At 40.0% G+C, this 24,422-nt stretch overlaps 1 protein-coding gene across 5 annotated transcripts in view; it reads left to right on the forward strand.

Annotated features, from left to right (window-relative positions):
• AFF4 (AF4/FMR2 family member 4) overlaps nucleotides 1-24,422 on the forward strand; it is a 58,275-nt gene that overhangs the window by 2,321 nt on the left and 31,532 nt on the right. The window contains exons 2-4 of one of the 5 annotated variants that reach the window (XM_032211321.1): nucleotides 3,829-3,913; nucleotides 20,718-20,870; nucleotides 21,147-21,273. In XM_032211321.1, coding sequence (XP_032067212.1) covers nucleotides 21,151-21,273 — 123 coding nt within the window. In that variant the 5' untranslated portion in view covers nucleotides 3,829-3,913; nucleotides 20,718-20,870; nucleotides 21,147-21,150. Of the gene's footprint in view, nucleotides 1-3,828; nucleotides 3,914-20,717; nucleotides 20,871-21,146; nucleotides 21,274-21,686; nucleotides 21,751-24,422 lie in introns of those variants that run through there. The other 4 variants (XM_032211322.1, XM_032211323.1, XM_032211325.1 and 1 more) reach the window with 4 other exon arrangements.

A 24,422-nucleotide genomic window follows, 5' to 3' on the forward strand; every position in this document is an offset into this window, starting at 1 on the left:
CCAGGGTTCTGCACATGAAACCAGCACATTGAGTTGGGCTTGGTGCCAGATAATTAACCAACACTCTTGAAGGATCAATTTTATATGGCCTCATGTTGCCAAACCAGTTTCCACCCTCACAGCTGCATTTTGCGCAAGCTGCTCTCTCCAATTCAATTTCAAGGCATCTCCATGTGAAAGTGTTTTGTTCTCTTTTTATAAAGCTATATAATATTACAACCAAGAAATTAGCAAAAAATCATGCTTGAAAGTATTGATAATTGAAATAATAGTTGGAATTGAAGTAGGTGTTTTGTACTACTAAAAGTTTGGGCAACTCAAGTGACAGGTAAATTTCACATGAATTATGATAAATTATATTTTGAACAAATTCATTTAGACTAAACTATTTTCTTGATTTATGGACTTGGACACTATCAATCTACAGCTCCTCTATTTTGCTTATCGATCGTCATCCAGTCTATTATTGATCAAGCATCTTCATTTGTAGTACAGGTAGTCCTTGACTTACAATAGTTCATTTAATGACTGTTTGAAGTTATAATGGCACTGAAAAAAGTGACTTATAACCATTTTTCACACTTACGACCATTGCAATATCAATCATGGTCACATTATTTACATTAAGATGCTTGACAACTGTTTCATATTCATGACGGTTTCAGTATCCTTGAGTTATGTGATCCCTTTTGCAACCTTCTGATCAGCAAAGTCAGTGGGGAAGCCAGATTCATTTACAAACCGTGTTACTTTACACCTGCAATGATTCATTTAACATGTGTGGCAAGAAAAGTAATAAAATGGGGCAAAATTCACTTAACAAATTTCTTACTTGGCAACATAAATTTTGGGCTAATTGTGATTGTAAGTTGAGGATAATCTGTATAGTCAATTCATAATTAGGAAACAAAGACCAGTATAAAATATTGTTTACTGTACTAAATTCAGGTGTCAGAATTTACTTTTGATGCTGTGATTTGAAACAAACTTACAAATGTGAAGAACCAGAGGAACCAAAGTTGTTTAATTAAAAACTGATTAAAAAATAAATAAAATCTTAGTATATATACATCTTTTGATTCATTGCTGTTCTTAGATTTGGGCTCAGTTAATCTGGGATGTATAACTAGCCTGGATTTCCTTTTTTCAGTTTATCACAGAAGTTGACTTAGAAAAACATTCATTGGCTGGATTCTATGAAATCATACCTCAATCATAGGTTATATCAATGGCTAATGCTATTAATATAGCACTAATGGTTTGAATTATTGTTATGACTTGCATGAATTTTGGTGGTAGGCAATATTGTGGATTCCAGATGTTTTGAATTACAACTTTTATAAGTATCAGCTAGCATGAACAATACTTTCAAGTAGAATTCTTCTAATGTCAAACATCCAAGAATACTACATAATTCTGTTTGGCAATCTCACTAATTATCAAGTGCAATGATAACTTTCTAAGCTTTAAGATAAGATTACCTCCAATGCTAATGTGCTATACTTGAAATTTATTGTTGATCATGTATTTGTTTGCTTTTCTTCCAATTTTGGGGCCAAAGATGTGTTCTGTCTACACATTTATTTGTAATGGAAATGGATGGAATCACTAACTCCCAATCTATGTATTGGCAAGGTGGAGAGATTGTTAAGAGGTGAAATCATGACACACATAGCAACCCTTAAAAGTAACCTCCTTTGCAAATCAGGAGACGACAAGAAAGTGTAGTTGAAATTGAAAAGAGTTGCCTACATATACTATAGCCTGTCTTTCAAAGAAAGATAATACTGGCTATATTCTGATAGCACATGGGTAAGGTAGTCCTTGACTTAAAACCACGTTTGAACCTAAATTTTCTGTTCCTAAGCAAGAGAGTTGTTAAGTGAGTTTTGCCTCATTTTATGGCTTTTCTTCCCACGATTGTTAAGTTAAAAACATGGTGGTTAAGTAAATCTGACTTCCCCATTGATTTTGCAAAAGGGGGGAGGAATCACATGACCCCCTCTATTCTGAAACTGTCATAAATTCATGCCAATTGACAGACTGGATTTTGATCAGGTGATCTTCTACAATGGTTGTAATATTAAAAATGGTCACAAGTCACTTTTTTCAGTGCCGTTGTAATTTCAAATGGTCACTAAATGAATGGTTGTAAATTGAGATTATCTGTATTTGACCACACTGGTCAAATACACATAATCTCGATTTACAATCATTCATTTAGCGCCGGAATAAAAATCAAAACTGATAGTTCTATATAAATCTTATTCGTTTATAATGCTTAGACAATAGACTAAAATTCTAATTTCTATTTCTTTAACTTTTAATGGGCTCTTATCCAATAAGCTTTTGATTTAATTTTAAAATGTAGATACATTAAATATCTTTTCTTAATGTACGCATTTATTTGCATTCTTTTCCCAATAAATATATTATCTGTTTATTTTCCTTGTATGGTGTGTTTAGAATTCGCCATCTCCAAATAAAGGTTTTTTTTTTTTAATTGTCAACTGCATTAAAATATTTGAGGAAGTATGATTTTTTATTACATAAGCATGCTCGTTCTCTAACCAGGAATTAGGAAGTGTGTTTGCTGGAAATTTTGTCCACGTGTTATAGATGCTCATAAAACACCTGCTTTATGATGCATGATGTTCTATGACTGGCATGATGCCAGTCAGGCATGATGCCAGTCATAGAACACTCACTTATCAGGAGTCAGCTGAAGGAAGTTAGCACCCACCCCTCTACTAGAAAAATGAAATATCCTAAGAAATATTAAAAAAGCAGAATATTATATTTCCCTGGACGAGAAATGGAGAAACATGTTTTTAGACAGGAAACAGATTCACTCTTAGTAGCCCTACCCCCACTACCTTTTTCAATGGGCCATTAAGGCCTGAGCCAATCTATTGTACATAACCCCTTCAGGCAGAGCCATTTCATTGCCCTTCATTGCACCACCCAACCAAATTTAGCACACAGATAACCTACAAATATAGCTATGACCTCTGACAGCAACCAATCAGGATACTCTTCCTGTGCCCCAGGAAGTTAAAAGCCCAGAGGGGGCATAAAACCCAGGGACTCTCAGCATCTCTTCCCTTTTCACCCAGGAGCTCCAAGGCATGTGATCTTGTCCACCATTAAACCATCTTTCCAAAGAGTCTCCATGTTTCCAGTGTTTTCCCCCACTTGGAACTGAACCCAGATAGACATTTCTTCCAATACACCTGTTGAAATTGTTTCTATCCAGAGTGCTCATTTCACCCAACTTAACTTTTCTTTGTGAGTGGGTGGGAGTGTTTGTAGTAAGTATGTATTCTGCAATCCAAAGTGCTACATTGTACTAAAGCCAAAATCTTGCAGTGACATTACTTACAAGGTTTTGCATAAGGAATTGTATTTCATAAGTATATATTGTTATTTTCTTACTCTACTATTAATTTGCACATAAAACTAAATCTTGGGTAATTTACAAACATTTTTCATGTAATGAAAGTCATTGCTAAAGACAATGACATTGCTATACAATAGTATTAATAACATTTTGATAAACCATACCAATAAATATTGAAGTAATCCCCATAAATAAAATGCATTTTAACAAGAACAAGTTAAGACATAAAAATGGATGTATAGAACTGAATAAGGATGTTGCCATATTTTTTTTAAAACTGTAAACCACTTTTATATCATTAAGAAAATTCAAATTCTCTTTTATGTGTGATAGCATGTGTACAAAAACACCAAATAAGAATAGCTAGTTTTAAATATAATGTACAAAATTCTGCATATTGTATTAATGTAGAATTTTCCTACCTCCAGATAAGTTTGCAGTGTTGTAAATAAAAAAGATCAACATAATGCTGAAGTGGAACGGTTTTCTTTTCCATACCTAAGACATACCTATGTAAGTTGTGCTTCTTTTTTTCTTTGACAATGTAATGATGTTTTTGTCAAGTTCATAATGCCTATCTAATTGCCAGTTTTGTTTTGCCTATAAACTGTTGCTGGAATGATAATTGATTAGATGTTCTCTGCTTGTATAATTGAATTTATGTAAGCCAGAAAAGTTTTCTTTAGCACAATTTTTAAATGCAATGCCTTCTGAATTATAGGCTTAGAAATATCCATGTTCTGTTGTTCATCCCTGAGTATATGAAAACATTGATGTGAAGGGTTGGAGAGGTGATATCCAGGGCAATGTGAGCATTTCTCCTCTCCTTATCTGGAGAGATACAAAAAGTCTATCTATCAGTCTCTTTTAGAGACATGCTAGTCCCTTCCCTCCTTCCCCACCCAGAAGTCTCCTCAGGGTAAGCATAGTTATGCAAATTATAGAAAAGGAACTAGTAAACCAACAAAATTAAAGGCATGACATTTTTAAAAAAGGAAACATGTAAAACTAGTTTATACCAACTCAATCACATACCTCTCATGTTCTTTCAAATCACCTTAGCTACCATGAAACATACGTTTACCACTTTGGTTGTTGCTTTTCATTGTTTGAACATCTCACTTAATTTCTCACCTCTGGTTTTGAGGATCTCATCAACTCTATCCAACCACAGCTTTTCTCTCAACTCAGGCGTCCTTTCACATTCATTCAGCATCCATTTATTTATGGCTATCTCTTCTTGTTTTAAAATCCTCCATTCTCCAGTGTACTGCTTGGAGTGTCCAAGCAAGGGTTAAATTCTGTCCCACTGCCTAAGGACTGGATTGAAAATCTTTGGCCATGTCCTCTGGCTCCTTCCATCCTCAGTTTTTCAATTCAGTCCAAAGCCCATCGGATGTATTTAACAGCCTTAGCTGATAGAAATTCAATTGCTACCTTTCCTTAGCTTAGATTTTTATTGTTTTACCTTCCCTTTTCAGTTAGCTAGCCTTCCTTACTGTAGCAGTATCGTTTGCCTTGCCCTGAGAAGCCGGATTCGCTCGGATGGAGCGGTGCGCTTCTCAGCCTCCCGGGCGGCTCGTCACCTCTGCGGTGCAGCCGCCCAGCTGATCTTCACTGGCGGGACTGTCTGAAGCTTTGGCAGCCCGTCCGGCATTCGGGAGGCACTTCCATCGACTCCAGAGGCTGCACGACGAGGGATCGACCAGGAGCGGCCATTCTTCTGCCAGAGCCGCACCACATGTTCCCACTGGGCGTGGCCATCTTGGTGGCGGTGGCCATTTTGGAGGCGGTCTTTTTTCCACCGAAAAGCTGACTTGCTGCCCATTGCTGCCAGAGCTCCAGGACCCACCGGATGCATCTCCCTGCAGCAGTTTTGGGCAAGTGCTTGGGCATTCGGAGGCCTTGGCAGCTGCCATCCTCCATGGCCCTTTTCCCCTGCCAGTAGCAAGTTCCACCTGCGGCCCAACAGAGCCCTGCCCCTTCTCCTGACCACAGTGCCTCAGCCTGAGCAAGTGCGTGGGCAGAATCACCATCTGCCTCCAGGCCCAAGTTTTCCTCAGGCTCAGCTGTGGATATCTCAGGCAGCATGGACACGGATCCCATTGTTGAAGCTCCTGAACAAGGGCCCTCCACCGGGATAGATAGGCTCTATAACAGAAGGGCAGCCAGGGGAGCCAGGGGAGCCAGGGCCTTTCCCAACCTGCCCCTCCCCCATCCTGTGGGGGAGAATCACAGGAGTTCTCCTCAGACCAATCTTATAGAGAGTCCAGGTCCCCTTCACCTTCTATTGGTGGGGGTGCAGATCTGTTTGACTGTGAGGTAGGAGAAGAAGAGGAGGATTCTCCCCCTTCCCCCCTTCTGTGCCCTGTAGGCCAGCCTCAAGTTCTATTTCCAGGACGGGGACCTGCCCAGTGGAGGACCACCTCCTTCCAATGCCACCTCCTTCCAATGCCCTTATGCCCAGGGCTCTGAACGAAACCAGGACAGGCAGCCCGTTAGGGACAGGACCTATCACCAGTCCTTCTCTAGATGCCCATTTCAAGACGGATCGGCTAACAAGATGTTCTGCCGTAAATGACCACCAGTCACATACTCTTATAGGGGGTCGGTTTCAACTGTTTGCAGAAAGTTGAGAAGCGACCATGTCAGATGCGTGGCAGTGAGGCTCGGCCTCACCCTAAAGTTCATTTCCATTCTCCCTGTCATTTCATTCATTGTCCCACACCCAGGTATGCCATCAAGAAGGGCTCATGGAGACAGAGATCCGTCATCTGACAGAAATAAGGGCCATAGAACTGGTTCCCCTGGGCAGGAGAGGAGGGGGTTCTACTTTATCCTCTTCCTGGTCCCAAAAAACTCAGGAGGGTGGAGGGCCATCTTGGACTTGAAGAAGCTCAACTATCATCTTGCCTACAAAAAGTTCAAGATGCAGCCCCTCCAGTCAATCCTGGGCAGCCTTCGACTAGGGGATCTGATGACTTCCATTGACTTACAGGAGGCCTACCTCCACGTTCCGATAAGACTGGCCCACAGGTGATTCCTGCAGTTTTATTATGCTGGCCGGCATTACCAGTATTGGGCCCTTCCCTTCAGCCTGTCATTGGCCCCGAGGGTCTTCACAAAGATACTGGCCGCAGTGGCGGCGGACCTCCAAAAGTGCCCCATTTGTCTACAATGTTATCTGGATGACATTTTGATCCAGTTGTTGTCCCACATGCAAGCGCTGCAGGACCTGAAAGTCACCATGGACTCCCTGCAGTACCACGGGTTTTCCATCAACCACAAGAAGAGTCATCACACTCACTCCATGAGAGTGGTACACTTGGGAGTGGTGATCGACACTTCGTCACGCCTTGTATCCCTGTCTCCAGATTGGATCCGCAGTCTCCAAGACCTGGTACAGCAGGTTCAATGGTCTCACTGTTCCCGTGGTCCTGCTGTCGCAATTGCTGGGCAAGATGATTTCCTGTCTGGCAATTGTTCCCTGGGCAAGGCTGTACACAAGAGACTTGCAATGGTTCCTCCTTCCATTGCAAAGAACCAATGTTCCACTTGTACATAAGCAACTTCAGGGCCCACGTTCGCCCATCGCCGAAAGTACTTCGCTCCCTCAGGTGGTGGCAAACACCAGCATTGATGAAGAGCTCGTTGTTCTGAGAACCCAAGCGCGTGATCCTCACGTTGGATGCCAGCCTCTTCGGGTGGGGAGCTCACCTCTGCAACAAGGTAGTGCAGGGCAGGTGGTCCGCCAGCGAGCTCACCCACAACATCAACTGGCTAGAGTTGAGAGCAGGCGGTTTTGCTCTGCGCAAGTTCCAATCAGACATGCAGGGGCGTCACATGCTTGTTCACACGGACAATGTGGCGGCAAAAGTGCACATCAATCGCCAAGGCGGCACCAGATTTGGCGCATTGATGGTGGAGCAGATGCACTCTAATGATGGGCAGAGCGTCATGTAAGTTCCATAAGAGCAGAACACATATCGGGGATAAACAATGTTCAGGTAGATTGGTTAAGCAGGTCCATTCTGGACCAGTCAGAGTGGCACCTGCATCTGAACCTGTTTCGTCATCTGTGTCTCAGGTTCGGCACTCCTCTAGTTGATCTTTTTGCCACCCCAGAGAACGCCCAACTTCCCTGATTTTACACCAGGTACAGCCACCTCAGGCGGAAGGGGTAGACACGCTCAACTGCCCTTGGCCCAAGGGCCTGCTTTACACCTTCCCGCCATTGCCTCTTCTTCCTGGACTCATCAGGAAGATTCTGCTGGAACAAGTGGAAGTGCTGCTGGTGGCCCCTTACTGGCCTCGAAGGACTTGGTTTGCCGACCTCACCAACCTCTCGGTCAGCCAGCCTTGGAGAATTCCCCAGGATTGGTCTTCCTCAGCCAGGGGGTCATAGAACACCCAGAGCCACAGTGGCTCAATCTTACCGCCTGGCACTTGAGGGGGATATCCTAGCTCAAGCCAACTTCTCGAGGCAGGTCATTCATACCATCCAGGCGCCCCTGCGTCCCTCCACCATCAGAATCTACAGGGCCACGTGGTCTGCCTTCTTCACCTAGTGCGGCTCACATTACCTAGAGCTAATTTCTGCATCTTTTTCTCAAATACTGGACTTCCTCCAAGAGGGTTTCGATAAAGGACTAGCTCCAAACACCTTACGACACCAAGTCGCTGTATTGGCCACTGTAATATCTGTTGACTTTTCCCAACCGCTCAGCCATCACCCCAGTGTATGGGCCTTAAGGGCGCATCGAACCTGCGGCTGCAGGTGATCCATCAATACCTGTCCTGGGACCTTGCTGTTGTTCTCAGTGCTCTATCAGATCCACCCTTCGAACCTCTCCACTCTTCTTCTATAAGGCACCTTGCCTTCAAAACGGCTTTCCTCGTCACCATTACCTCGGCAATGAGAGTGTCTGAACTGGCAGCCCTGTCAGTCAGGGAGGATTTGTGCCTCATCCATAGAGGCAAGGTCATTCCCCGGCTGAACCCATCGTTTATCCCGAAGATCAATCTCTACTTTCACAGGACCGAGGAGCTCGTTTTCTCAAACTTTTGCCTGAGGCCCTCACATCCTAGGGAACGCCTTTGGCATACCCTCGACGTGCGGAGAGCATTGAAGCCGTACATTATGCGTACGTCCTCCCTCTGACGCTCAGAGGCCTTCGTTGTATCATTTCAACCGGCGGCCATGGGCCAGAAGGTTTCATCCGCCACCATCAGTCGCTGGCTCAAGGCTCATATTGCCCTCACCTATGAACACCAGACTGACAGCGCACTCAATCCGAAGCGCAGCGGCTACTTCAGCCTGGGCTACCCAGGCCTCGATTGAGGAAATCTACAAATTGTTCTCGGTGCACTGCAGGAGTCCAACCCCACCCTGGGGTATTATTTCCAGAATGTCCTGCTTTTCCTTGTGAGGATACTTTGCCTGACAGACATCCGTCTCAGATGGACCATGCCTTCATTGAAAAACTGAGGATGGAAGGGGCCAGAGGGTGTGGCTAAAGATTTTCAGTCCAGTCCTTGGGCAGTGGGACAGAATTTAACCCTTGCTTGGACACTCCTGCAGTGCACCGAGAACGACCCTTCAGGTAAGCCAATGGTCATTCCAACTGTATTTAGTTTTTGTTTTGCCTGATATACAGGTAATCCCCGAGTTACAAACGTTCCCTTAGAGAACGTTCACAGTTATGCTATAAGCATCCCTTGCGTTTACAAACAAATCCCAAAATTACGAATGTTGCAGCACCTCAGCAGTTGTTCGCCCTTGCGAACAACCACAGAGGCTCTGCAACATTCACTCTGTCTATTCCCCCACCTCACCAGGTCGTCACAGGCACTTTGTCTATGGAGGCTCACTTACCTTGTGAAACTCTCCTCTCTATCCTGGTTTCTTTGCCTGATTCATTGCTTCAGGCTTTTGGTGCATTTGCAGAGAACAGAAGCCTAACATACTGTGAGATCATGCAAGATCAGTAGCGCGAGATCTCGTGCTACTGTTCTCACATGATTTTGCATTTTGGGCCTCTATTCTCTGCGAATTGAGGCCTGGACATTTGCAAATGGAGAGAAGGCTTCATTCCTTCAGGCTTTCCCTCTGTTTGTCATTTCCTTGCTGAAGCCTGCAGGGAGATTGTATCCCTGTAGGCTTCAGCAAAAAGCCTTTGCAAAAAGCCTTTGTCGGCCCTAGCAGAGCTTGGGAGGGGCGGCGCATCCCTCTGAAGCTCTGTTCCTACCAGCAAAGGCTTGTTGCAAAGTGCTGCTGAAGCCTATAGGGAAGCAATCCTCAAGCACTTCTGCGGCGAGAAAGGAGGCCCGGAAGGGTGCAGGCATTCCTCTGGGCTTCTTTTTTTGTCACCGAAGGCTTCATCAAGTGGTTTGGTTGCGAGAAAGGAAGCCCGGAGAAGCGCAGGCATCCCACTGCACCTCGTTTTTTGTCACCGAAACCTTTTGCAGATGAGAAAGGAGGGAGCAGGCAAAGAAACAGAAAGGCTGGAGAGGAGACAGATCTTCATAAAGTAAGTGACCCAGTGGGGCAGAATGGGGGAGAGCAATTGTGGGGACCCTAGTGGGGAGGGAGAGTTAGGTATCTCAGTGGGTCAGGGGAGGCCTTGGGAGGTCTGAAGTAGGTGCCCTGTTCCATTGCTAGTCCCACCCCATGACTCCCCCCCCCCCCCTGAGATACCTCATGTGAACTTAACAAGCCACCCATTCGATTAGCAAATCTGGGGGTAAAAGGAGGAGCGATCAGATTCAAGTTACACAATTCACTCCTACGAATCCTTGGGTTATGAATGGAATGGGCAGGCTCCATTGCATTTGTAATTCGGGAAGTACCTGTACTTAATTTTCACTTCTGTATATAACAAGTAGGGCAGAAGCATGTTTTATATGCAGCCATTTTGTACTTTTTTTAAAATGAACATTCATTTCTTGCAATAGACCACAACCTTTGTACTATATTAATATTTGCATGCCTTAAAATTTCTCCATCCATTTTTCCATTTTTTAATAAAAAAGGTAACAAAATGTCTTCAACATGTCTCACAGTTTATAATTTCTGTTTATTCAATGCACTCTCCATTTCAAACCCAACTACCTGTCCTTTGAAAGCTTGATTTTCAGATCCATAGTCATCAAATGAATACAATAGCAGAGTTGGAAGGGACCTTGGAGGTCTTCTACTCCAACCCCCTGCCTAGGCAGGAAACCCTATACCGTTCCAGACAAATGGCTATCCAACATCTTCTTAAAGACTTCCAGTGTTGGGGCATTCACAACTTCTGGAGGCAAGCTGTTCCACTGATTAATTGTTCTAACTGTCAGGAAATTTCTCTTCAGTTCTAAGTTGCTTCTCTCCTTGATTAGTTTCCACCCATTGCTTCTTGTTCTACCCTCAGGTGCCTTGGAGAATAGTTTGATTCCCTCTTCTTTGTGGCAACCCCTGAGATATTGGAACACTGCTATCATGTCTCTCCTAGTCCTTCTTTTCATTAAACTAGATATACCCAGTTCCTGCAACCGTTCTTCATATGTTTTACTCTCCAGTCCCCTAATCATCTTTGTTGCTCTTCTCTGCACTCTTTCTAGAGTCTCCACATCTTTTTTACATTATGGCGACCAAAACTGAATGCAGTATTCCAAGTGTGGCCTTACCAAGGCATTATAAAGTGGTATTAACACTTCACGTGATCTTGATTCTATCCTTCTGTTTATGTAGCCTAGAACTGTGTTGGCTTTGGCAGCTGCTGCACACTGCTGGCTCATATTTAAATGGTTGTTCACTAGGACTCCAAGATCCCTCCCACAGTTACTACTATTGAGCAAGGTACCACCTATACTGTATTTTGTTGCCTAAATGTAGAACCTTATTCTTTTCACCATTGAATTTCATTTTATTAGATAGTGCCCAATGTTCAAGTTTGTCAAGATCCTTCTGTATCTTAAACCTGTCTTCTGGAGCGTTGGCTATTCTTGCCAACTTGGTGTCATCTGCAAATTTGATGAGTTCCCCATTTATTCCCTCATCCAAATCATTGATGAAGATGTTGAAGAGTACTGTGCCTAAAATAGAGCCTTGGGGTAGTCCACTGCATACTCCCCTCCATGTGAATGCAATTCCATTGAGGACTACATGTTGAGTGCGTTTGGTCAGCCAGTTACGAATCCATCTGGTGGTGATGCTGTCCAACCCACATTCTTCTACTTTATCTAGTAGTAGGTTATGTTCTACCTTATCAAATGCCTTACTGAAGTCCAAGTAAACTATATTGACAGCATTCCTCTGCTCCACTAATTTTATCACTTTGTCAAAGAATGCAATAAGATTAGTCTGGCATGATCTGTTTTTGACAAACCCATGTTGGCTTTTGGCTATTAATTTGTTTACTTCTAGGTGTTTGCCAATTTATTGCTTGACTATCTTTTCCAGAATCTTTCCTGGTATTGAGGTCAGGCTGATAAGTCTATAGTTTCCTGGATCTATTATTTTCCCTTTTTTGAAGATGAGAACCACATCAGCTCTTTTCCAGTCCTCTGGCAGTTCCCCGATGCTCCAGGATCTCTGAAAGATATAGTTCAGTGGTTCTGAGATCTCATCTGCCTGTTCCTTCAGAACCCTGGGGTGTAATCCGCCCGGATCTGGTGATTTGAACTCGTCTAGGGTAGACGTGTTCATTTTCCATTTTCTTCCCTATTTCAATTTGTGTTCCTAACCTGATTTTTGTGGTGCTGTTTTTGATAGGTTGGACTGTTTTATCCCTTTGTGTAAGGACAGATGCAAAAAATGAGTTAAATAGTTCTGCTTTTTCCCTGTTGCTTATCACCTTGCCACTTTCTCCCAGCAATGGACCAATTGTTTAACTTTTTTCTTGTTTTTAACATGTTGGAAGAAGCTTTTTAAATTATTTTTTTTACTTTTGTGGCAAGCCTTTCTTCATTGTGAGCCTTAGCTTTCCTTACTTCATCTTTACAGACTCGGGCTATTTGCTGATATTCTGTCTTAGTAATGTCCCCCTCTTTCCACTTTTTATACTTAACTTTTTTGTCTTTCAATTTGTCAGAGAGTTCTTTATGCAGCCATGCTGGTTTCTTTTGGGAGCTGTTATTTTTCTTCTTCATTGGTATTGTGCTAGACTGAGCTTTTGTAATCTCATTTTTCAAAATTTCCCAAGCTTCTTGAGTTGTTTTCCCTTTGAGGATTCTCATTCATGGAATTCTTCCCAAGCTCTCTATTGAAATTAGCTCTCTTAAAATCCAAGACTCTAGTTTGACTTCATTTTACTACTTGTGTTTGCATAATGTTGAATTCCAATATTGCATGGTCACTTCCCCCCAGGGTTCCTATGGCTTCAACACCTTCTATCATTTCCTCTCTGTTAGTGAGAATTAAGTCTAATATGGCCGATCCCCTTGTTCCCTTCTCTACTTTTTGGGAAACAAAGTTATCTGCTAGGTTCGTTAGGAACCTGTTGGATCTTCCACTTGGTGCAGAGTTTGTTTCCCAGTTGATGTCAGGGTAGTTAAAATCCCCCATTACTATTGTGATGTGCTTCCTACATACCTTAGCTGACTAGCAAAAAGTTCATCTACTTCCTCTGCTTGGTTGGGTGGCCTGTAGTATAGACCTATGGCAATGTCATTCCCCCCTCCCCAACCTTTAATATTGACCCAAATGCATTCAAAATATTTCTCTTCTTTATTGTGCTCTATTTCTGTAGAGATGTAGTTATTTCTTGTATATAGTGCAACTCCACCTCCTCTTTTATTTGGTCTATTTCTTTTAAATAATTTAAATCCTTCTAGCTGTATGTTCCATTTGTGAGTTTCATCTCACCAAGTTTCTGTAATGGCAACAATATCGTATCTGCCCTCATTTACTTGAATTTCTAATTCGCCCTGTTTATTCCTCATACTCTGTGCATTGGTGTATAGAGTGTATATTTGAGTCCATTTTGATTGACTCTGTGTTTACTGTCTACATAACCTGTGTTGATTGCCTGCCCCTATTTTCTTGCCACTTGTATGATTCATGCACATGGTATGGCACTCACTATTAAATGGTTGGTTTTGCTTGACAGCAGGAGTGATAATCTTACCCGCACAAACATCTATGTTACATGCACTGATAACCCTATGAGTTTTAGATTGCTGGGGACAGAAATGTTCTGTATCAATTAATTTTCTGTCCCCGTTGTTCAGTTTAAATGTTTATCCAGAAAATATGCAAATTTAATGCCAAGTAACTCAGTCCCTTTCTTGGATGGGTGCAAACCATCTCTTTTGTACAGTTTCATTGGACCAGCTGCAGGCATCATGACTAATAAAACCAAAGCCTTCTCTTTTACACCACTCCTTTAGCCACACATTAAACTCTGCTACACTCTGGCTCTTCCCTTTTTGTTCCTTATATACTGGTAAAACCTCTGAAAAGATAAGCCTACAACCTACACTACTAAGTTCATACCCCAAGCTCTGGAAATCATGCTTCACAGAAAGTACATCTTTTTGGGACAGATCATTTGTGTAGATGTATAATAGCATCAACGTCACAGTCCTTACTTGCATTCTTGACTATCTTAAGAATATGCCTCTTGTGTCTGCTGGCAGTAGCACCTGGCAGACACCTGATCTCTTTTAAAACCTCCATATCCTTTCCTAAATTTACATTCCTTACGATTGAATCACCAACCAGAAAGTGATTTCTCTTTTTACATACCTTGAACTTCTTGTGCAACTGATGTGTGATACCTGGGTCCCCATTTTGCCTTTCCAAAGAAAGTTCTTCATTTTGGACCACGATCCCCTGCTTATTTGAGTTATCACAACTATCTTGACCTGTCTCTTTAGTGTCCCCATTAAGGTCAGCAAGGGCACTATATCTGTTATGCTGGGTCACAGCAAAAGCTTTGTGTTTATGGTTCACAACTCTCACCCTGCCAGATCCCACGGTTGTCCAGACTACTCTTCTCCTGTGGAATCTTTGCGGTAGGGGGGGCTGATAGCGTGGCATGGCCGAATTGGACACCTAATTTCTGCTTGGAGAGCACAGATTAGAGATTCTAGATAGGTAATCTGTCTATGTAGACTAGTAATTTGTTTACAAAGGGGACAATATCCAAATTTGAAAAGAATACTGCGAAAAACAGCTATTATATTGAACTAAGCCGGTCATTTTGAAATAAAATAAAATCACAATCTCAAGTGCACTTATCCAGAATGCATTATTGCTACTTTGGTTTATAGATATATGATTTGTGCGCCATTAGGTGTTTGGGCTACTACCTAGTCCTCTTTGTCTCTCTGACTCTCCCCTTGTAGCCAGCAGCTCCAATCACCAGCCTCAGGGAAATTCAAATGAAATGGACTTAAAGGGCCCCTACCTAGTCCTCTTTGTCTCTCTGACTCCCCCCTTGTAGAAAACAGCTCCAATCACCAGCCTCAGGGAAATTCAAATGAAATGGAGTTAAAGAGCCCCTACCTTTGTCTCTCTGACTCCCCCCTTGTAGAAACAGCTCCAATCACCAGCCTCAGGGAAGTTCAAATGAAAGTTTAATCATGCAGCATACAGTCTAACATTCCCTGAAGTTCATTCAGATTCTCAGCCAACAGCATGGAGTCATCTGCGTAGAAAAATACACATACATTCAAATTCCCAGCCAACACATCTTGACCGAACATTTTGTATATTTATCCATAGTTACAATAAGCAATCAAAGAGACATAACACACTCTTGTCTTATACCTTGATCCTTGCTGAACCATTTGTTAAATAATAAATTTTCATACATTCTTTACATCCATCATACAGTATATTACCATTGACAGCTAAACCAAAACATTCACATTTATTCAGTTTATCATACACTTTTCCTAAACAGATAACTTTGTTTCTCAGATTCTTTTATTTCATAAGAGTTGTGTTGTGAACAAAACTTGATATGTGTACCATCTCAAACTTTGCTGATTTTGATTTCTTGTATCCTTTTGATCATAATTCTGCCATACACTTTTCCAAAAACACCTAGCAAGCAAATGCCTTTTAATTTTTGTGTGCACTTTTGTTATTTTTTACATTAATGGGGATCAGTGCTAGTATTATTAGACACATGCATTACAGTAACTGCATAGTTCCTACTCAAACAACTGACATCTATATTTTAACATTTCTCCAGTTGCACTTATCTATGTTTTCAATCTTAGAATTTACAAGTTTTTTATGGGTAGCCCTTGACTTAACAACCACAATAGAGCCCCAAATTTCCTTTGTCAAGCAAGGCGGTTGTTGTGAGTTGTGTCCTATTTTATGACTTTTTTTGCAACAGTTGTTAAGTTGCAACTGCACTACAGTTAAGTGGATCATTGATAGTTAAGCAAATCTGACTTTTCCCATTGACTTTGCCATTGTCAGAAGCTGGCTAGGAAAGTCACAAAGAGGGATCACAAGATCCCAGGACAATGCAACTTTCATAAATACATGCCAGTTGCCAAGCCCCTGAATTTTGATCATGTGACTAGGGGATGCTGCAGCAAACATCATAAGTTGAAAAACATACATAAGTCACTTTTTTTCAGTGCCATTGTAAGTTTGAACAGTCACTAAATGGTTTTAAGCCAAGGACTACCTTATATAATTTTCAATTTCATTTTCACCCATTTTTTTCTTGGTTTATTTATACCATTCTTTTAAAATGCATTTATATATATATTACTGTCATTTTCATAGAAATCAATAAATACTTCTTTCCAGCTTTCTCTTTTAGTGGAAATCATTTCCCCATATTTATTTTTAGTTTACTTCACTCTGTTGGAGTTTCCTTTTTTTTGCCATCTTGGCTCATTTTCAAAACAACTTTGTATTTCCTTTAAAATTATTCTGCATTTTCTTTGTATATTTGCTAACAGGAAACAGTAAGTAGCACACATAGTTTTTTCTGAATAGTAGTGCCTTGAGTAATGGTTTGTTTCTATCAGCATTCCTGCATGAATGGAGGAAGGGTCAAGCTAGTTAGTAATCAAAATAGGGAGCAAGTACTCTTAGAGATTGTGGTAGTGAAAGTATTATTAAGATTGCATTAAATTTATTCAGTGTTTACTTCTGCTCTTTCAGAGATCAGAAGTAAACAATTCTATGAGTTGTTATCTTTTCTATTAGAATGCCTTCAAATGGATAGTTGCGACCATTAGGCTTTACTCTGAACTGGCCAAATGTTGTTTTCTTGATTCTTACTACATAACAGTGATGACAGCCTCCTTCTTCTATAGGAATTTATTTGTGTACAGGATCTTAGCTGAGCCACTAAATGGTCTCACATTCATTCAGTACTTTACTCCAAGTGCTCTGCTAGAGAGATACAACTTTTTGTAAGGACTAGCCTCAATTTAGTTATTTTCAAGTAAGAAACTTGTGTGAATCTCAGAGACTATGATGAGAAAAAATTGGTGACATGCCTAGGCAGATATATTCCCTTAGTTTTCAGAGATTATGGGAAATAATTCGGATAATGTTATCCATGCTAATGTGCAGCTTTTATCAGTTTCAAGTTTATTTTTAAACTTATCCCTAGACATAAATTACGTAGTAAATTTAAGAACCCTACTGCAGTGCACACATAGAGAATATTGTCCAAAATGCACCAGAACAATCCAACAGTCGCTTTATTATAATTATTACATTATTATTGCATTAGAGATGCATTGTTCAAATTTGCCTCAACTAAAAGTATTATCATTTGTTCAGAGCCGAAATGGAACTGTGAACTGTGTTCACATTTTAAAGAGGGTACAGTTGAACTCTTAAGGAACATATTTCAAGCCCCACAATGAGTTGCTAATGTAGTGTTGTGCCATGAGCTGAGCTTGAACAAAATTAAAACTCATATTTAATTTGCATATTCTCTTATTGGCTAAAGTTAGTTTTGTTCCACTGTGGAGTTAACACACTAATTTTAAGTAACAACTTTGTTTTATCTTGCGGTAAGGACATTACATTAGAAGTTGAAGAACTGCGGTTTAGTGCAATCCTGATAATGGGATATCAGTGGGTAGAGGCAATCTTTAAAACAGCAGGCCAAGAATTTGGATGATGTATCACACCCAGAGATACGTTTATGGACAGTCATTCACTTTTTCTCCCAAGCTTCCCCAAGCCAAGTAATAATTCCCAAAGTCAAAAGATCCCTATCGCAATTTTAATGTCCTCCAAACAGATGTTTATGGGGGGAAATTATGTGGTAGCACACTTGAATACAGAGTTTGCTCCTATAATGGAGTTCCTGAATATTAATGCATGTTCTGTATTGCTTCTACTACAAAGATGCCTGGTTGCAGCTACAGTAATAACATGCCATCAACTTGTATTTCCAAATCACCCAGATCTATTTTATTTATAATTGTTATTGCCAATGTGATTTTATTTCTCATAACATTGTTAAGGTTCTTGTGTCAAAGCTTGAGCACACCAGTTTTATAATTGGGTTTTACTGTTTTTTTTCTTGCTTCTCACAATTTTGTTTTTTGATTATTTTTGAGCTGGAGTTTGGCTGTGATAAAAGTATCTAATAAAATTACATTTTTATTTTTTTCATACTTTTGAGACATAATTTCTCAACATTATAGTACATGATTTATATGGTAGACATAAATACTTTATTGAATCTGTTCTAAAATCAGTAATTTGGGAGCTGGCCATCCTAAATGAATATGTTTAGATGGGTATACAAATAACTAGTTATTTATAGTAACACAGAAGCTTATTTATCTTTCATAACTAAATATTGGCAAGCAGGAGTAAAATTGTGTCATGTTTTGCTCACTGGCAACATCTGCTAAGAGCTATTTCTTCTTTGTATTTTTATGTTGCATAGAACACCCCAGTTAGTTAAAAGTTAGAAATAAAAATAATTGAAATTAACATTATTAATCTTTAAAAGTCTATCTAAAATTTTCTTAATTGTTTTCATCATATTAGAACTAGTAGGAGCTAAACATCTCCCGAACAGTTGCATTATTCTAAATTTTAAAATAAGCTATTTTTTTTCAGTGCAGGTAGTGTTTAGTGCAGGTAGTCCCAACATACGACCATAATTGAGCCTGGAATTGCAGTTATAAGAAATTGCGGTCATTAGGTGAGACATCACTTGACTGGATCCAATTTTTGACATTTCTTGCAGTGATCAGTAAGGGCATATGGTGGTTGATAAGTGAATGCTGCAGCTAAGCAAATTCATTTCCCCCAATGAGCATTTTTTGCCTGAAACCAAAAGTAAACACCAAAAACCATCAAGAAAGCTGAAAATCCAAATCAAACAGTTGTAAAGGTGAATAAATTGCCAAGTGCCCAAAATGTGATCACATGTGGGGATGCCGCTGTCATAATTTTGAAAACATCGTAATAGCTCTGGGGAGATCCATCATAACTTCAGCCAGTCAAGTGACCACTTGCAAGTCAAGGACTACCTGTATTGTATTATTCTCTGAGCTTGGGTGGCTGATATTGATTTAAAAAATGAATCTAACTTTATTTTTAACATTTTAGAGAATGACCTCCTTTGATATTTATTCTTTTCTCTTGAAATATGTTTGATTATCCAAGGGAACTTTAATATTCTTCTTACATATTTTTGTTTCAATATTTGTTTTAGCTGAATATAGCTATTTTGTACCTACTGTAGCCTTTTATTAGCCTTTTGTCTACATGTTAATTGAAGTATTAAGTGAGCTTCATGCCTTCTAGTCACATTTTACGTTTAATATGAACAGTGAAGTTTGAGTGATCTTATTTTGCAAATGCATAATCTTATCAATAAACACAGTACTACTTGGATTGTTTTGGATAAAATGCAGTTTCTGGTTGTTACAAACCAAAGAGGAACTAACATTTCAAACAGAATTTCTTACATTTTCCAAAGAAATACCTATATCATATAGTCACAGTAAAAATTATTTCATCAAAAGCTAGTTGACAGTACATACGATTGAATTCAAAACTGAAAGTATGGATTTAAAGTACAAACAAATCCTTTTTAGAAACATATAAAGAGTAGATTAGAGACATATTGTGGAGCATTTTCAATAGACTGACAGAGAAAGTTAGGGGGACTGCAGGTTTTGTATATAAGAATGAAGAAACATAGCACTTGCTGATAAGAATTTTGAGTAAAATACACGCAGTCTTTACAACAGCAAATGGGGCTGGAATTGCCATTACTAAGTGACACAGTTGTAGAGCACAATGTCATGTAACCATGCTGCTTAGCAACAGTTGTTTAGATAGTCCCAGTTGCCATCATTAAGAAAGGATCTTATGTGGCTTCTGACTTACTGATGGCTTCTCCATTGACTTTGCTTCTGGGAAGCCAGCAGGGAAAGTTGTAAATTATGATCATGGAGACACTGCAACAGCTGGAAATCTGAGGACTAGTCATAAGTACCACTGATCAGCATTGTCGCAAGTTTGAAAGGTCGCTGAATAAATGGATATAAGCCAGGGACTACCTGTACTTTATTCAAAAGTCCTCAATTATTTTTTTGAAAAACTGTTTAAATGTTAAATTAGACAATACATTTACTTATACAATAAAAATAATATTTAGAATTGATTGGATTCCATTATGTTTGCATAGAAAAGGGCTGTCAAAACCGGAATTTTGTTGGAAGTGTAATAAGGATAATGCTTCTTTAAAACACATGTTTTTACAATGATCTCATTTCCCAAGATTTGGGAGAAAGTATGATTGTGCAACAAAAGCTAAAATTCTCAGAGGGCATTATTGTCTTAAGCTGCACACCTAGTACATGGAAGTTGATAACTGGACAAACAATGTAAATGGATTATCTCTTTACTATGGTCAAAACACTGATATTGCAGCATGGAAAATATAAATTTATGGCTCCCTTTCTTTCAATGAATTGAAGACTTGATTGCCCTTGTCACCTATGAGTGGATTGTCTATAGATGTAGACTCTGTAAGGACAAGCATAATGAAATACAGGACTCATTTATACAGAGTACTTTATGTTGTATAAATGTATTAGAAATATTTACATATTTGAATATTTGCATTAGACAAGTATATATATAATTGTTTATTGTTATAATGATATATGTGTCATATTTTTTCACTTTTTGTTTTATTGACTTATTTTGACAATATCGTTATCATTCTTATGTTTTGTTAATTTAAAAGCAATAAAAATTACAGTGGTATCTCAGTACTTGTCATTAATTGGTCCCGGGAGGTGAAACGAGTACTAAAAAATGAGTACCAAACAAACCACATGACTAATGCGTGACCCTTTGTTTCAGCTGAAAGGGTAGCAAGTCACGAGGCAATTGACATCAACAAGTTCTAGCTTGCGGGTCGAGTACCCAACAAACGACGAGTACCAGGACAAACTTTTTGCGTCACAATGCATCGATTACCAAATTCAATGAGTTTCAAAGCAGTCGAGTACCGAGGTAACACTGTAATTTTTAAAAAATTAAGACAATACATTTAATAGTTTATTTAAAGAATGCAGCATAATTTTTCTTATGAAAGTAAACGGCTAGGTTTTGTCAGTATGTATGCATAAGACAATTTCTGATGTTTAGGCACTTATAGATTTTTAAAAAATGTGCATTAGAATACTTTTTTGTAAAAAAAAAAAGCAAAGCTGCAGATTGTCAAGGTGTAAAAAGCAGAATCACTTACTTTCATACCCTCTCATATAATTACATTGTTTTTCTTTATAGCAACATGAACCGTGAAGATCGGAATGCGCTGCGTATTAAAGAAAAAGAGAGACGTAATCAAGAAATTCAACAGGGTGAAGAAGCCTTCCCACCTAATTCTCCTCTTTTTGCTGAACCATATAAAGTTGTAAGTTCATGAGGTTTGTTATTTTTCTTAATGATCACATCACAGATATTTTTTTTCTGTAAATTCAGTACTGTGATGAACTTTCTAAGTAGATGTAGTGTATACCGTAATATAATCAGTATTCTAGAAACATGAAAATAAGAATTTGAACCTTACACTCTAAATGCAAATACAGAGGGAAAAAAGATATTTTATAAACTTACATTATTTTTTTAAAAAGTTTATGTTGATAGACCTATTAATGAAATATTAATATTGTTAGGAATAATACAAGCTCATTCATGTCAACATTCTTTTCTTAATGTCCCAGCACTGACAGGTCAAACCATTTGACCATCGAACTGTCTAAATATGAAATGGTAAATAGAAAGTACTTACAGAGATAATTGTTACAATGTACTCTTGCCTTGTAGCAAAAGAGTAATTCAAGACAGTAGCATTACTGAGATTGCGGAGAATGTTTTCTATAGATGAAAGGTAATTATTAGGGCTTGATATTTCTAGTACCTGGCTGTTTGTACATAAGAGATTCACTTTGATGCTGCAAAATGTGTTTCTTTCATGCAGTTGAGTTATTTTCCTGATCATGATGGCATACATTATTTAAGCATAAACTGTTATTTTTATTTGTGCTTTCATTTTAAGACTGAAAGAGGGGAGTAGACAATGTGTTGTTGCTTTTCTTGTCCCCTTATTTAAAGGTACTATGTGTATTTCAATATTAAATAGTATTTAAATATTTTTTAAAAATAGAGAGAAATAATTAAGAAGAAGGGAAAAAAAGTTTTCCCACTTGTTTTTCAGTCATCTTTGATTTCAATAACATTCTCAATACAGGAAGGTAAATACGTGTGGTGAAAATTAAGAGTAGTTAACATCTGCATTAAACAGTCCAGTGAACTTTGTTTATTCAAATTTGTTATAGTTGGACAACTCCACTGACTCTGGATGGCATATGAAACAATAAAATAAAATAAAAACATATAAGAATAAACCAATCTTAAAAGTAACATAAATCAAACAGAATGAGGGCTGCCAAAGTACAATAAAAATAATAAATGAGGGAAATAAATAAAATAATATACCGTGTTTCGTTTGACCCCCCCTCCAAATTTTGCTTGGACCTTATTATTGAGGGCGGGGGTTATTGGTTTGGGGTTGCCGGGTGGCTGCTATCTTGCGAGCGGGCGCCCGAAGAGCTGGGCACAGCCTCAGGGGCAAATGGCTGTGTTGCACTGTTGCAGCAGTGCAACGAAGCCGCCATGAGATGACCACGCTCATGAGCAGCTGCCCGGCAACGCCCTTTCCTAGCCGGTCAGAGTGCCACTCACCAACCCAGTAATATCCCAAAGGTGCTAAGCCACGTGGCACTCTGCCCGGCTGGAAAGAGAGGTTGCGCGAGCACTTGTTCTGCCTCCAGCTCGCGTGACTTCCTGCTTCACCATTGCCAACATTCCCTGCAGGGCTGGCCATGGCGCCACTGCCACCCCGCTGCTGCTGCCACGCCATGCTCCGAGCATAACCGGCTTCTAAATTCTGGAGATCCGCTGCCAAGTCTTCCATAGAGCGTAGTCCCAGAGCGGCTGCTGCCGGAAGACTTGGCAGCGGATCTCCGGAGTTTGGAAGCCGGTTATGCTCAGAGAATGGCAGTGGCAGCGGGGCAGCGGCAGCTCCCTGGCCTATCCCTGCAGGGAGAATTGGGCATGGTTAGGCAGGGAGGCATGCGAGCTGGAGGCGCCTTTGGGATATTACTGGGTCGGTGAGTGGCGCTTTGCCCGGCTGGAAAGGAGCATTGCTGGGCAGCTGCTTGTGAGAGCAGCTGCCCGGCAACCCCCACTCCAGCTGGGCACACACCACTCATTGCTCCAGTAATATCCCAAAGGCATCAAGCAATATGAGCGCCTTTGCCCCCCCTCTCCCTGGCTCCTGCAGCTTTGCGCCTTTGGGATATTGCTAGGTTGGTGAATGGTGCTCTGCCTGGGTGGAGGGGAGGTTGTCCAGGGGGTTTATTATTGGGGGAAGGCATATATTTTTGCTCACAGGAAAAATATGGCATGGTCTTATTATCAGGACATGTCGTAATTTCAGGGAAACACGGTATTATCTCCAGGCCTGGGACCAAGCTAGAAGATAGGATACACTCCTTATTTTGGAGAGTGGGAGTGCTGTTCTAGGGAATGGGGCCACCACAGAGAAAGCAAAACTCCTCAATTCCACAAGATGCCAATATTTGATAGACGGGTGCTCATTACACTCGGCTGGAGTGTACTGAATAGAAAGGAACAATTTTAGACAATTGGCAGTGCACATATACATGTATTTGGGGTTGAATTTTTAGCGTAAAAAGCGTTATTTACTTGCTGGCTAGCTTTATTTGTTTACTTCGTAACTCTATGGGTGATGATTTAGTTTTAGAAATTTTTGTATTTCTGTCCTTTGAGAGAGGTTCTATTTCTTTATATATTTATTTTATTCAGTTAACTTGTGCTGGTTCTTTAGTTTAATTACTTAAAAGTGTAGTTTATTTTTAAAGATTAAGTTCTGAATATGATTTTTAAAAATCTGTTTTCTTCTAACGTAAGCATTTATATCTTTCTATGCGAAATACAAAAATCATCTTCTATGCAAAGATTGACAATTTGTTGTTTTTTTCCATTCTCTTTATTAGATCTATACCATTCTACGGGTATAGACTCTCCAATATTGCCTTACAAAATAGCCAGATTTTAGTGACACAGTTTACCTTTAATTTTTCCCCCTTCAAACAAAACAGTGGGAAGAATCACGGGAAGTGGACTTTTCTATTCTCATTTTTAAAAACCCCACATGATTGAAATTTTGCCACAAATTTATATTTTTAAAACTTTTTTGGCTTTCAGAATTGGAATGGGAATGCTGTGTATTCCCATTTCAACCATCTGTGTATAAACTCATCCAGAAACTTATGTCTGAAAGAATAGCGGTACTCAGAGGCCCATAGATTGTTGGGAAGTAACCCTTCCTTCATTGTTGAGAATGTTATCCTCTCTTGCCTTATATGGTTTGCGCCATGCCTTGATTTTAAAAAAGGGAGATACAGATCTCTAGAAAAAGAAAGTCCCTCTTCTGCACTTTTGCTTAGTCAGTCAGTCAGTCATTCGACACTGTGA

This window comes from Thamnophis elegans, chromosome 2 (assembly GCF_009769535.1).
Source record: "Thamnophis elegans isolate rThaEle1 chromosome 2, rThaEle1.pri, whole genome shotgun sequence".
NCBI lineage: Eukaryota > Metazoa > Chordata > Lepidosauria > Squamata > Colubridae > Thamnophis > Thamnophis elegans.